Genomic DNA, 13,144 nt, shown 5'->3' with positions numbered 1-13,144 from the left:
AAGCATCTTGATAGTTAAACCCCAAAATTAAACCCAAGCAATTTTTTCAGTGATTTTTATTTATTTATTTTCAGGACAAGAACCTGATATTGTCCCCGGCGGAATAGTTTCTTTGGACAGTGTGAATCTGGGCAGCGTCAGCACTGCACGCCAGTAGGAATGCACAGCAGAAGGAACCCTAATCAATGCTGTGCTCTCAGGGATCAAACATGATCAAGTGTGTCTCTGATGGTGGGAGGGCAGCTGCTCTGTGCAAATGGGAAGCAGAGAGAAAAGGTTTCCATTCAAACCCTCTCACTGAATGCTCTGATGTGCCCTCCTCACAGATGTTCCTGCTTCCACTCTGCCTCCCTTTCATCTCCCTTTCTCCATCTGTGATTGGACAAGTGTTGCCTAGGTAAGAGGGAGCCATGGAAACGAGCCTCACATTAGCAGAACCAAAGGAAATTTAAATTGCGAATAAAGACACCCTCATTTTTTCTGTCTTGAACAAAAGCTTTAATGTAAGTCTATTTCCATAAAGCTGGAGAGGCCAGGCTGACGTTTCACCAGCAGAGGGACGTGCAGATCTTAGATAAACGCATCTGAAGAGTTGACTGAAGCTGTGTGCTAATATCTTTGAGTTACAGAGGAAAATCTGTTGATCTTGGACCCAATAAAGAACAGGACTAGGTGGCACAAGCATGACCTGCAATGACACCAAGCCCCCTAAAACCCACCCTCAGAGCTTACAAAACCCAAACACCTCATAACTCAACCCAACCCAACCGCCTACAGGGCTAAAAAACTACCCAACACTGGTTAGAAACCTGGCGGAGCAAGAAAGCTTTATTCAGGCAGCAGAAGGAGGGCAGGATGGGGCAGGGAGGGCGGGGGTGGGGGGCGAGAGGCGGGGGGCGCGGGAACACGGTGGCGCGATGCTGCGTTTCCTGCTGTGGGCCACAGGGGGGTGTCACGCCCTGACGATGGCCTTGCCCGTGTTTTCTCCCCTCAGCATTCCCATGAAGGCGGCCGGCATGTTCTGGAAGCCCTCGGTGACGTGTTCCCTGCACCTCAGCCTCCCCTGCAGCACAATACCACAGACAGTGAGCGCACTCTGCCACCAGGGGGCAGAGCCCATAACATCATAAAGGACACATCCCACCCCAGTCACTCTGTTCGAACTGCTACCGTCAGGCAGATGGTATAGAGCCATTAGAACAAGGAAAAACTGACTCAAAAACAGTTTTTATCCCACAGCTGTACAAGCTTTAAATGCCACAAAATAATGTTCACATTCACTGTGCAATAAGGGATCTGTGCAATTAATGCTCAGGGTTCTTCACTCTGCAACAAGGGATCTGTGCAATCTTTCTGATCTGTGCAATTTTGTAGATATCTCTGGGTGCTTTTACTTGTGTTCTACCATTTTTACTTTTTATATAGTCTTTTGAATTATTTTTATAGATTATTTTACTAGCTTTTTTATTGATCTTTTGCACTGTTGAGGATTGCACTCAAATTTTGTTGTACATGTTACAATGACAATAAAGAAATTCTGATTCTGATTCAGAACACTCCTGCAGGACCAGCCTGTGAGCTGCTTCTCCCCACTGTCTCCACCAGGTGGTGCACTTTATCTCAGTTTGGAACTCAATGAAAATAAACATTTTTCTACTTTTTCTCCTCTACCTCTACAAAACTCTTGATTATTTCTGTGTGTATGCAGAAACTGGTGATCATACTGCTGCATGCTATGCAAATGTACTTTCAGTTTGTGGAATGAGCTGCTGACACAACAGAAAAAAGTTTTGCTGTTTACCACATATAGCGGAAGCAACATAATTATGGAACACTATAGCAAGAGTAACTATTTATCTTTGGGCACCACCATATTAAAGACAAACAGTTTGTTTTCCCTGTATTTTGGAAAGACAGGTGAGTGTAAGGCACTGTGCTTGCTATCTGAACACAAAGACTCTTCCTCGGTTTGTCACTTTCTGATGAAATGCTACAGTCCTGCTGGAGACTGTGCCCTGTGCTGAAGCAGTGTCACTGGCCTGTGCTGAACTGCACTGCAGTGAAGGTGTGTTACTGAGTGGGTTGCAGTAATGTATGCCCAGGGTTACAGAACAAAGAGCAGGGAATGCACCTGCCAGACCTGCTGAACACCTGAGCAGCTCTGTATACCTGCTGTGCCAGTCAGAAAAAACTGCTGCTCAACAAAACGCATTCAAATTGATTTTAGCATTTTCTATTCTGAATCAGAACGTTCAGGATGCCTGTGGCTCATTACACTGGGTTGTTACTATACAGCTCCTTCCACCTGATGCTAAACCTCACTAATCTGCACCTCCATCAAGCTGTCCTGGGCTCTACGTGCCCCGTGTGCGGGCGGGGGGCAGGGCGGGGCCCTGTGGAGCTTGCCTCTTGCACCCAGGCTAGCAGCCTGCGCAGGGACGCCTCGTTCTTGTGCTGCCAGCGGGAGGAGATGAAACCCTCCATCTTCAGCTGCTTGAAGATCATGTGGCTGTGGATGTAGGGCCCTGAGGAAACACACCCGGCCAGGAGGCAGGGGGTCAGAGAGCCGCCTCTACACCCACACACACACACATCACCCTACAATCACACACATCACACTACACTCACACACTCACACTACACTCACACACATCACACTACACTCACACACTCACACTACACTCACACTACACTCACACACTCACACTACACTCACACTACACTCACACACATCACACTACACTCACACACATCACACATCACACTACACTCACACTACACTCACACTACACTCACACACTCACACTACACTCACACACTCACACACATCACACCACTGCCATTCAGCAGACACTCTTATCCAGAGCCACTTACACAGGTTACAATTTCACATATTACCCATTTATACAGCTGGATATTTACTGAGGCAGTTGTGGCTTAAGTACCTTTGCCCAAGGGTACAGCAGCAGTGCCCCAGTGAGGAATCGAACCTTTTGGTTATGAGTCCTGCTCCTTACCACTATGCCACAGTCCCCACTGTCCTGAACCTGCTTCCTCTGAACTCAAACCTGTCCTGAACCTGCTTCCTCTGAACTCAAACCTGTCCTGAACCTGCTTCCTCTGAACTCACACCTGTCCTGAACCTGCTTCCTCTGAACTCACACCTGTCCTGAACCTGCTTCCTCTGAACTCACACCTGTCCTGAACCTGCTTCCTCTGAACTCACACCTGTCCTGAACCTGCTTCCTCTGAACTCACACCTGTCCTGGCTGTGCTTCCTCTGAACTCACACCTGTCCTGGCTGTGCTTCCTCTGAACTCAAACCTGTCCTGAACCTGCTTCCTCTGAACTCACACCTGTCCTGAACCTGCTTCCTCTGAACTCACACCTGTCCTGGAATTTAGTTCCAAATTTGAACCAGTTTTTCATGAACTCTAAAATACTCTAGTGTAACATGCATGAAGGTGAGGCTTAACAGGCACAATTGTGTGGCATGAGTAAAGTCTGGTTACTGCCATTAAAAGGCGGTCATTGTAGAACTGGTCTCTCACCTTCAGGGAAATTGTTACCATTGTTACTGCTCTTTGACTGAGGTGACTGTTCATGGACTACAGACAGAACTACAACTACACACAGAAGCAGCTGTTTCATAACTAACATTGAAGGTATTTTTTAACGATAGTATTCTTCATACTGTAGCTTGAAACTTAAATCATTAGCTAGCTAACTAAGCTATCTTACTAAACAGTGATAGGCAGTACCACTATCTAGCTGGCTAGACTACCTAACTACAAAAAACTACACAAATAGGCAACTAACTTAATAAGAGCTTTCCAGAAGGATTAGCTACCTACTGAATAAAACTAGTGAACAAGCTACCTAAACATAATGTTTAATTGACCTTTGTAAGAGAAGGTTACACAGCCAGAGTACACACACCTCCTTATGAATAATCGGTTCTTCCTACATTTAGTAAGAGGGAATGTTGAAAATGTCTGAAAGTTTTTAAGAGACCATGAAGAGTGAGAAATGGGGACAGGGGCCTGTCACTTATATTATGGAATTTGATGTCTGCCCTCTACTACCCATAATCCATTGCTGGAGCAAATCAGGGAGAAGATCACTGGCTTAGGTTGCCTTCCTGTCTGCTTGCTCCACCCACAGTGGAACCTACCGGTCTGGGGAGTGGTGTCGTTGTACATGGAGATGCTCCCACACACTGCAATCCTGCCAAACGGCTTCATCAAAGGCATAGCGACGCTGGAGAACTCTCCTCCAACCTGCAGAAACACAGAAACATACAACCGTCAGCACAGAGAGACCACCGTCAGCACACACAGAGAGACCTCACCGTCAGCACAGAGAGACCTCACTGAGCAGCAACAGAGAGAGAGACCTCACCGTCACTTACATTCTCAAAGTAGCAGTCGTAGCCATCTGGAGAGGCCTTCTGCAGAGCCTCCTGCAGGGACCCCACCGTTTTGTAGTTGAAGGCCTCGTCGAACCCCAGCTCTTTCAGGTAGGACACCTTAGCATCCGACCCTGCAGAACCCACCACTCTACACCCCTTTAAGAGCAGGGAAAACAAGGAACCACATCTTACACATGTCCTCACTAACAGAACATAAGAACATAAGAACACATTATGACAAGAACAGGCTATTTGGCCCAACTCGCCATTACAATTAAAGAGAACCCAAAATTGCATGCAATTGACTTGCAATTCCAAGTCTGGACTTGAACACAGCAAGGGTCTCTGCATCAACTACATGACCTGGCAACCTATTCCATGTATTGAAAACTCTTTGTGTAAAATAGTACTTCCTTACATCAGTGCGGAACTTACTCTTCACTAGTTTCCATTTATGTCCCCTTGTTCTACAGACTGAACTCACCCTAAAAAATTATAGTTAACCTTATTGAGTTCTTTTATAAATTTAAAAACCTCTATTAGATAGCCCCTAAGTCTCCTCTCACTAAGTCTGAATAGGTGACTAAGTGACTTGAATCTTTCCTCGTAGCTTTTATATTTCATGCCAGGAACTAATTTAGTTGCCCTTCTTTGAAATTTTTCAAGAGCCTCAATATCTTTTTTACAGTGCACTGCCCAGAACTGCACACAGTATTCCAAGTGAGGTCTGACTAAAGTATTGTATAATTTCAATATAACCTCCTTAGATTCATAATCAATAATTTTGGCTATATATCCCAGCATCCTGTTGGCCTTGTTTACTGCTACAGCACACTGCCTAGATCCTGTTTGGCTTGGGTCAACAGGAGAGAGCAAGACTGATCTCAAACAACCTTACACACATGCTCATTAACAGGACTGATCTCAAACAACCTTACACACATGCTCATTAACAGGACTGATCTCAAACAACCTTACACACATGCTCATTAACAGGACTGATCTCAAACAACCTTACACACATGCTCATTAACAGGACTGATCTCAAACAACCTTACATGAGGGCTTGCTCCTTCTTAGGATGACATTTTTTTGACAGCTGTATTTAAAAGCTACTATTCTGCTAAACAGTAGCTGAAGCACAAACTGCCTGCACCTCCACCTAGAACAGCTGCACAGCAGGTAATGTTCAAACAAGGTTGTGGTGTCACAATGTTTGGGATATGTTGTGAGAGCGTTACCTTGATCTTGGCGATCTGGCCGACTGTGGAACCAACCGCGCCAGCTGCAGCGTTCACCAGCAGGGATTCCCCCGGTCTGATCGCACACACCTCCTCCAGCCCATACAGAGCCGTCAGCCTGCAGAATCAGCACAGAGATCACTGTGGAACAGGAACCTGCAGAATCAGCACAGAGATCACTGTGGAACAGGAACCTGCATCAGCACAGAGATCACTGTGGAACAGGAGCCTGCAGAATCAGCACAGAGATCACTGTGGAACAGGAGCCTGCATCAGCACAGAGATCACTGTGGAACAGGAGCCTGCAGAATCAGCACAGAGATCACTGTGGAACAGGAGCCTGCATCAGCACAGAGATCACTGTGGAACAGGAGCCTGCAGAATCAGCACAGAGATCACTGTGGAACAGGAACCTGCATCAGCACAGAGATCACTGTGGAATAGGAGCCTGCATCAGCACAGAGATCACTGTGGAACAGGAGCCTGCAGAATCAGCACAGAGATCACTGTGGAACAGGAGCCTGCAGAATCAGCACAGAGATCACTGTGGAACAGGAGCCTGCAGAATCAGCACAGAGATCACTGTGGAACAGGAGCCTGCAGAATCAGCACAGAGATCACTGTGGAACAGGAGCCTGCATCAGCACAGAGATCACTGTGGAACAGGAACCTGCAGAATCAGCACAGAGATCACTGTGGAACAGGAACCTGCAGAATCAGCACAGAGATCACTGTGGAACAGGAGCCTGCAGAATCAGCACAGAGATCACTGTGGAACAGGAGCCTGCATCAGCACAGAGATCACTGTGGAACAGGAACCTGCATCAGCACAGAGATCACTGTGGAACAGGAACCTGCATCAGCACAGAGATCACTGTGGAACAGGAGCCTGCATCAGCACAGAGATCACTGTGGAACAGGAACCTGCATCAGCACAGAGATCACTGTGGAACAGGAACCTGCATCAGCACAGAGATCACTGTGGAACAGGAACCTGCATCAGCACAGAGATCACTGTGGAACAGGAGCCTGCATCAGCACAGAAATCACTGTGGAACAGCAGCTTCATTTTACAGCTCAGAGATAGGTCTGGAATATAACCATGTATAAATGTTTCTTTTTACAGTAACAATGTAGTGAGGTACCACAACATCAGTGTAGCACGCACAGTTTAAACCTGCTGCTGTCTGAATGGGAATCACAGGCTCTGACCACAGAGTTACCCAGAGTTACCCAGGTTACGGGAGCGAGGCAGGTTACCCAGGCATGCCGATGGTTCCGAGTGCCAGGGACAGGGGCTGGTCCTGAGGCCAGTCAGACAGCATGGGCATCAGTCCCGCCCCATCCGACAGGGTGTGGGTTCGCCACCCACAGTTTCCGATCACATGACACCCGACGGGGAACTGTGGATTTTTACTCTCCAGGACCCTGAAAGCACAATGACTTCATCACCAAACGGATGATTAAAACAGACGAAAGCGACACGCACTCGGGCACTGTAACGCTGACATACGAGAAGCTCCTCACTAAAACCCGCGCCTCACCGGCTGCCACCGCCTTCCCAATCACACATTCCATAAAATTACACCACAAAACGCTGCATCACACACCACACTTTACTGAGGAATAACACAGAGTCACAGAGTGACCCTCAGCATCGCCGACAAACACAGCCAGGCCAAACAGGCTCTGCTGCCCTCTCACATTACATCACTGGCATTTAGCACTCTTATCCAGCCACTTGCATAGGTCACAGTTTTTTTTACAATGTTACCCATTTATACAGCTGGATATTTACTGAGGCAACTGTGGGTGAAGTACCTTGCCCAAAGGGTACAACAGCAGTGCCCCAGTGGGGAATCGAACTGGTAACCCTTCCGTTACAAGGCCTGCTCCTTAGCCACTACATTACACTGCCCCACTCTGCCCCACTCTGCCCCACACTGCCTCACACTGCCTCACACTGCCCCACACTGCCTCACACTGCCCCACACTGCCTCACACTGCCTCACACTGCCCCACTCTGCCCCACACTTCCCACACTGCCCCGCACTGCCTCACCCTGCCCCACACTGCCCCACACTGCCCCACACTGCCCCACACTGTCTCACACTGCCCCACACTGCCCTCACACTGCCTCACACTTCCCACACTGCCTCACACTGCCCCACACTGCCTCACACTGCCCCACACTGCCTCACACTGCCTCACACTGCCCCACACTTCCCACACTGCCCCACACTTCCCACACTGCCTCACACTGCCCCACACTGCCTCACACTGCCCCACACTTCCCACACTGCCTCACACTGCCCCACACCTCCCACACTGCCCCACTCTGCCCCACACCTCCCACACTGCCCCACTCTGCCCCACACCTCCCACACTGCCTCACTCTGCCTCACACTGCCCCACACTGCCTCACACTGCCTCACACTACCTCTCTCTCTCCCTCTCTCACACACACACACACCATTCTGGAGAGAGGAAATGATTTCTGCCAGCTGGCATTTACTGAGTTCCTGCACAAAAGGGAAAACAGAAGCATTGAGTTTAGCTGATAGAACTCAGAGAGGAGACAGAAGCACAGAGCGATTCAGCTGTGCTGAGGGACATGCTGACACATGCCGCTATTCATCTGAAATGCTCCCAAACAGGAGGGAGCACTGTGCAGCCGAGAGGCCCTGAAACACCGAGCACAGGCCCCGCTGAGACGCCGAGCGCAGGCCCCGCTGAAACACCGAGCGCAGGCCCCGCTGGGACGCCGAGCGCAGGCCCCGCTGGGACGCCGAGCACAGGCCCCGCTGGGACGCCGAGCACAGCCGAGCACAGGCCCCGCTGGGACGCCGAGCGCAGGCCCCGCTGGGACGCCGAGCACAGGCCCCGCTGGGACGCCGAGCACAGGCCCCGCTGGGACGCCGAGCGCAGGCCCCGCTGGGACGCTGGGACGCCGAGCGCAGGCCCCGCTGGGACGCCGAGCACAGGCCCCGCTGGGACGCCGAGCACAGGCCCACAGGCCCCGCTGGGACGCCGAGCGCAGGCCCCAGACTGCGTGGGCTTTGGGTTGGGGGTGATGGCGGAGTTTGACGTACAGGGGTATAAATAAATCATGTTGACTTTGTTTTCTGCCTCTGCTGTTTGTTCCTCTTACTTGGCAACTTGGGTTCCAATCATGACATCACCCTCTTTCATCTTCACTCGGCTGTAAGGCCTGCAAAACAGGAGAAACAGCCGGTCAGAGACACACACAAAGAGCCCACTGCCAGGAGAAGCCCTGTGTCTGTACCCCCCAGCACAGCTCAGCCTCACACACTGTGTGTTTGAGAGCAGTGTGTGTGTGTAAGTGTGTGTGAGAAAGAGAGCAGTGTGTGTGTGTGTGCATATGTGTGTGAGAGAGAGAGCAGTGTGTGTGTGTAAGTGTGTGTGTGTGTGTGCGTGTGTGTGTGTGTGAGAGAGCAGTGTGTGTGTGTGTGCATGTGTGTGTGAGAGAGAGAGAGCAGTGTGTGTGTGTGTGTGTGTGTGTGTGTGAGAGAGCAGTGTGTGTGTGTGTGTGTGTGTGTGAGAGAGAGAGAGCAGTGTGTGTGTAAGTGTGTGTGTGTGCGTGAGAGAGAGAGAGCAGTGTGTGTGTGTGTGTGTGTGTGTGAGAGAGAGAGAGCAGTGTGTGTGTAAGTGTGTGTGTGTGCGTGAGAGAGAGAGAGCAGTGTGTGTGTGTGTGTGTCTGTGCAGGTCTCATTCCATCCTCTGAAACACTTCTTAATGAGCCCGATCATGTACTTGATTTCTTTGTTTTTGTTTTCGTAGAAGATACATCCCATCCTGAGATATCACACAGAATGAAATCTTATTATATATTTTATAGATTGTAATGAACTCTGAGGACTGCGAAAACAGCAGCAAACCCCTGGCGTCAGAGTGTCTGACGTACCTCATGTAAGGATCGACGCTCAGAAACACAGCTTCCAGGAGCACCTCTGCAGCAGCAAAACACAGCAGTTAGATAACCACACACACACACACTGCTCTCTCTCTCACATGCACACACACACACACACACACACACACACACACTGCTCTCTCTCTCACACACACACACACACACACACACACACTGCTCTCTCTCACACACACACACACACACACACACACACACTGCTCTCTCTCTCACACACACACACACACACACACACACACACACTGCTCTCTCTCTCACATGCGCACACACACACACACACACACACACACACACACACACTGCTCTCTCTCTCACACACACACACACACACACACACACACACACACACACACACACTGCTCTCTCTCTCACACACACACACACACACACACACACACACACACTGCTCTCTCTCACACACACACACGCACACACACACACACACACACACACTGCTCTCTCACACACACACACACACACACACACACACACACACACACTGCTCTCTCTCACACACACGCACACACACACACACACACACACACTGCTCTCTCTCACACACACGCACACACACACACACTGCTCTCTCTCACACACACACACACACACACACACACACACACACACACACACACACACACACACAGCTCTCTCTCACACACACACACACACACACACACAGCTCTCTCTCTCACACACACACACACACACACACTGCTCTCTCTCACACACACACACACACACACACACTGCTCTCTCTCACACACACACACACACACACACACACACTGCTCTCTCTCACACACACACACACACACACACACAGCTCTCTCTCTCACACACACACACACACACACACTGCTCTCTCTCACACACACACACACACACACACACACACACACACACACACAGCTCTCTCTCTCACATGCGCACAGACACACACTGCTCTCTCTCTCACACACACACACACACACACACACACACTGCTCTCTCTCTCACACACACACACACACTGCTCTCTCTCTCACACACTCACACACACACACACACACACCCACCCAACCTTACCCAATCCTACCTAACACCAGTACCCCACCCTACTCAACACTACACAACTCCAGTCCCCCCCCCCCTGCGCCCCTGGGTGCAAGACCAGCTCCACCTCCATCATTCGGTGCAGGAAGCTCCTCCTCCTTCAGCTCAAAGTCGCTGTCCTTGGGGAAAGAGACGAAGTGTGAGCGTAGAGTCCAGGCCTTGGCTCGAACCATGATCCTCTGCTCATGAGAGAGGAAGAAAAAGAGAGAGAGGAAGAAAAAGAGAACATGTCACTCCTTATCTATGGATCTTCTATAGATGTATCTATATCCTTAACATTCAGAACACTGTGTGCTGCGGCTGGCCACCGCTGCAGCCGCAGACTTAGTGTTCTCACTCAAGCCAATTCCTTATTAAGGGAGGAATTTCCATTTTGTGCTGTTAGAGTAACTAAAACTTAAACCCTGACAACATCCAAATGTAGGATGTTGATGCATTCTCTCTGGGTTAGTAAAACCTAAATAAAAACGCCCGTTGCAAACCAAAGACGTGGACATGAAATTTCTAAGCAAGCAGGTGGGGCTCTGACTCACGAGCGCAGACGAGATTAGGGCGCGTGGGATGAGGGGAACAGAACCCATGTACAAACGGTGCATGGACCCGTGCAAACGGTGCACACTGCTGAAGCAGGTCCGTTTCTCTGCCGGGTGCAACGTTACCGTCCAGACCTGCAGTGGACGCATGAGCGAAAAGAAAAGGCCGCCCTCGGACAGCGGCGCGGAGGCTCCTTCTGGCAGCGAGTCCTGAGAAACTTCAGACGAGTTTGCAGATGTTTACCCACATCGATGGCTATTTTCCTCAATAATGAGCACTAAACGGACCATAGTACAGTAGCTGTGTAAACATGGTTTTTGATTTTAATCTTGCAACATCCACCCTGCTTACATTTTTTATCTGTTAATCATTTCCTATGCTTAACACTCTCGGCTAGCTGACTGAACGAATCTTCCCATATTTTACTTTCAGTTTTCAAGCGTAAAAACACTGGACGCACAGTGAACCGCTCACAAAACGAAGTAGGCACCAAAATAAGTTAAACAAAATCTCGAAAGAACTGCCGTAAGGCACAGGTATGATACGAACAGCAAACCGCACCCAGTCGTCTCTAAAATCGACAAGCATACAGTGCGCGCGTCACAGGCATATTCATTTTGTGCCAGACCGTCTAATAAAACGATTCTATACAACACCACACATGAAAGTGCCATCTTTACTACCCGAGCTGAGCATCGGCTAGCGTCCGGTACTCGGCAGAGTAAGATCGGATACTTTACCACTGTGCGTTTTCACGCGTTTTGTGCGTCCGGTTCTGCTCTCCGAGTGGAATGTCTTGGCGGCCTGATGCGTTTAACCAAGGCGGTCCGCGGTTACTGCTATTGGCTGAGGAGCGTAGCTTTGCCCTTTTTTCAGTGGTCATGGCATGCAGCAAGTCACTATTTGCGCAACATATTTCAATGTAGTCCGATAAAACTGGGCGTGGGACGTTTCTACTCTGATTTACTGGTCTCAACTCCAGTTCTGAGCAGCACTCGGCGTATACAGGTTTTCAGTACCAACTAAAACCGCTGTCCACTCAAAACACACCTATTCAAACTTCATCTTGGTTTCCCAAACCAGGACAATATCTTACCTGGAGTTAAACTGCTGGTTCAGTGGTATAGATCATTGTAAAGTAATGTGTGTGGTAGTGTGATGTAGTTTTATATACTGGTGTTGAGCTCTACGAGCGTTAGCTGGGATAATATGCTGTTATAAATCAGGCTTTAGCACTGAGCGCTAGCATGGCGGAGTGATGTTGCGGTTATGCTCTGATGTAGAAAGTTGATGTTCTTTCGGTTACTCTTCACAGATTTTTTTCTCGACACTTTCCACGCTACGCGATCAGGGAATATGTTTGTATGATGATGTATGCGTTTACCTGCATCATCCTCATCGTTTGTAGGCTCAGTGTCAATTGGCTTGATGCGTGGCGCGGTGCCCGGGTCCTGGCACCGTTAAATTACTTTAGATCTGAGTTTTGCATAACTCGACAGGTACGTGCCCCTCTCTTTGAGGGTGTGTTTTGTGTTGTTTGTAAAATATACAAGAAACTCAATCTGCTTTCACTTATCTTCCTAAATTATTGACACACAGTAGTATTCTGATGAATTGTTTAAACATACATATTCATTGTTCAATTAAGTGAGTTAAGGCTGATAATTAATGAACAATAATTTAACCTGAGACAGCTCCAACAACTATTTCTTTCAACATACTCAGAGTGGGTGAGAGTCAGGTGATGTCAATCCCTGAATGACATTAAATTTAAAGGTAAATTTTACTAGTAGCAGTGAAACAAAGAGTGCCTCTTGTCCATTTGAAAGTCCGGCACAAGCAGCGTTTTGATGGTATTTTGCGGTCTGTTCTGCTTATACCTCATTACTCTGTGTGTTATTCACACACTGA

The 13,144-nt window shown here is 48.9% G+C and overlaps 2 protein-coding genes across 3 annotated transcripts in view; both read right to left on the bottom strand.

Annotated features, from left to right (window-relative positions):
* Positions 1-876: 876 nt before the first annotated feature.
* LOC118769477 (prostaglandin reductase 1-like) lies at positions 877-12,869 on the bottom strand. 2 transcript variants are annotated; one of them, XM_036516596.1, is made up of 10 exons: positions 11,974-12,869; positions 10,767-10,878; positions 9,578-9,623; positions 8,804-8,863; positions 6,913-7,080; positions 5,653-5,770; positions 4,412-4,567; positions 4,175-4,280; positions 2,407-2,525; positions 877-1,063 (listed from the first exon to the last, which is right to left on the bottom strand). In XM_036516596.1, the coding sequence occupies exons 2-10, from the start codon at positions 10,870-10,872 to the stop codon at positions 953-955; spliced, it is 990 nt and encodes a 329-aa protein (XP_036372489.1). In that variant the 5' UTR covers positions 10,873-10,878; positions 11,974-12,869; the 3' UTR covers positions 877-952. The 2 variants fall into 2 exon arrangements, with proteins under 2 accessions (XP_036372489.1, XP_036372488.1); XM_036516595.1 differs by having other exon boundaries at positions 12,618-12,869.
* A 29-nt stretch (positions 12,870-12,898) lies between these two features.
* LOC118769476 (fatty-acid amide hydrolase 2-A-like) overlaps positions 12,899-13,144 on the bottom strand; it is an 11,317-nt gene continuing 11,071 nt past the window's right edge. The window contains exon 11 of the mRNA XM_036516594.1: positions 12,899-13,144. This exon is cut by the window's right edge and continues 1,028 nt beyond it. The gene's annotated coding sequence lies outside the window, so the exon portion shown is untranslated.

The sequence above is a fragment of the Megalops cyprinoides genome, chromosome 22 (genome assembly GCF_013368585.1).
Source record: "Megalops cyprinoides isolate fMegCyp1 chromosome 22, fMegCyp1.pri, whole genome shotgun sequence".
NCBI classification, from domain to species: Eukaryota; Metazoa; Chordata; class Actinopteri; order Elopiformes; family Megalopidae; genus Megalops; species Megalops cyprinoides.
The sequence above is the reverse complement of the archived record's forward strand: the minus strand, read 5'-3'. Positions and strand labels throughout refer to the sequence as shown.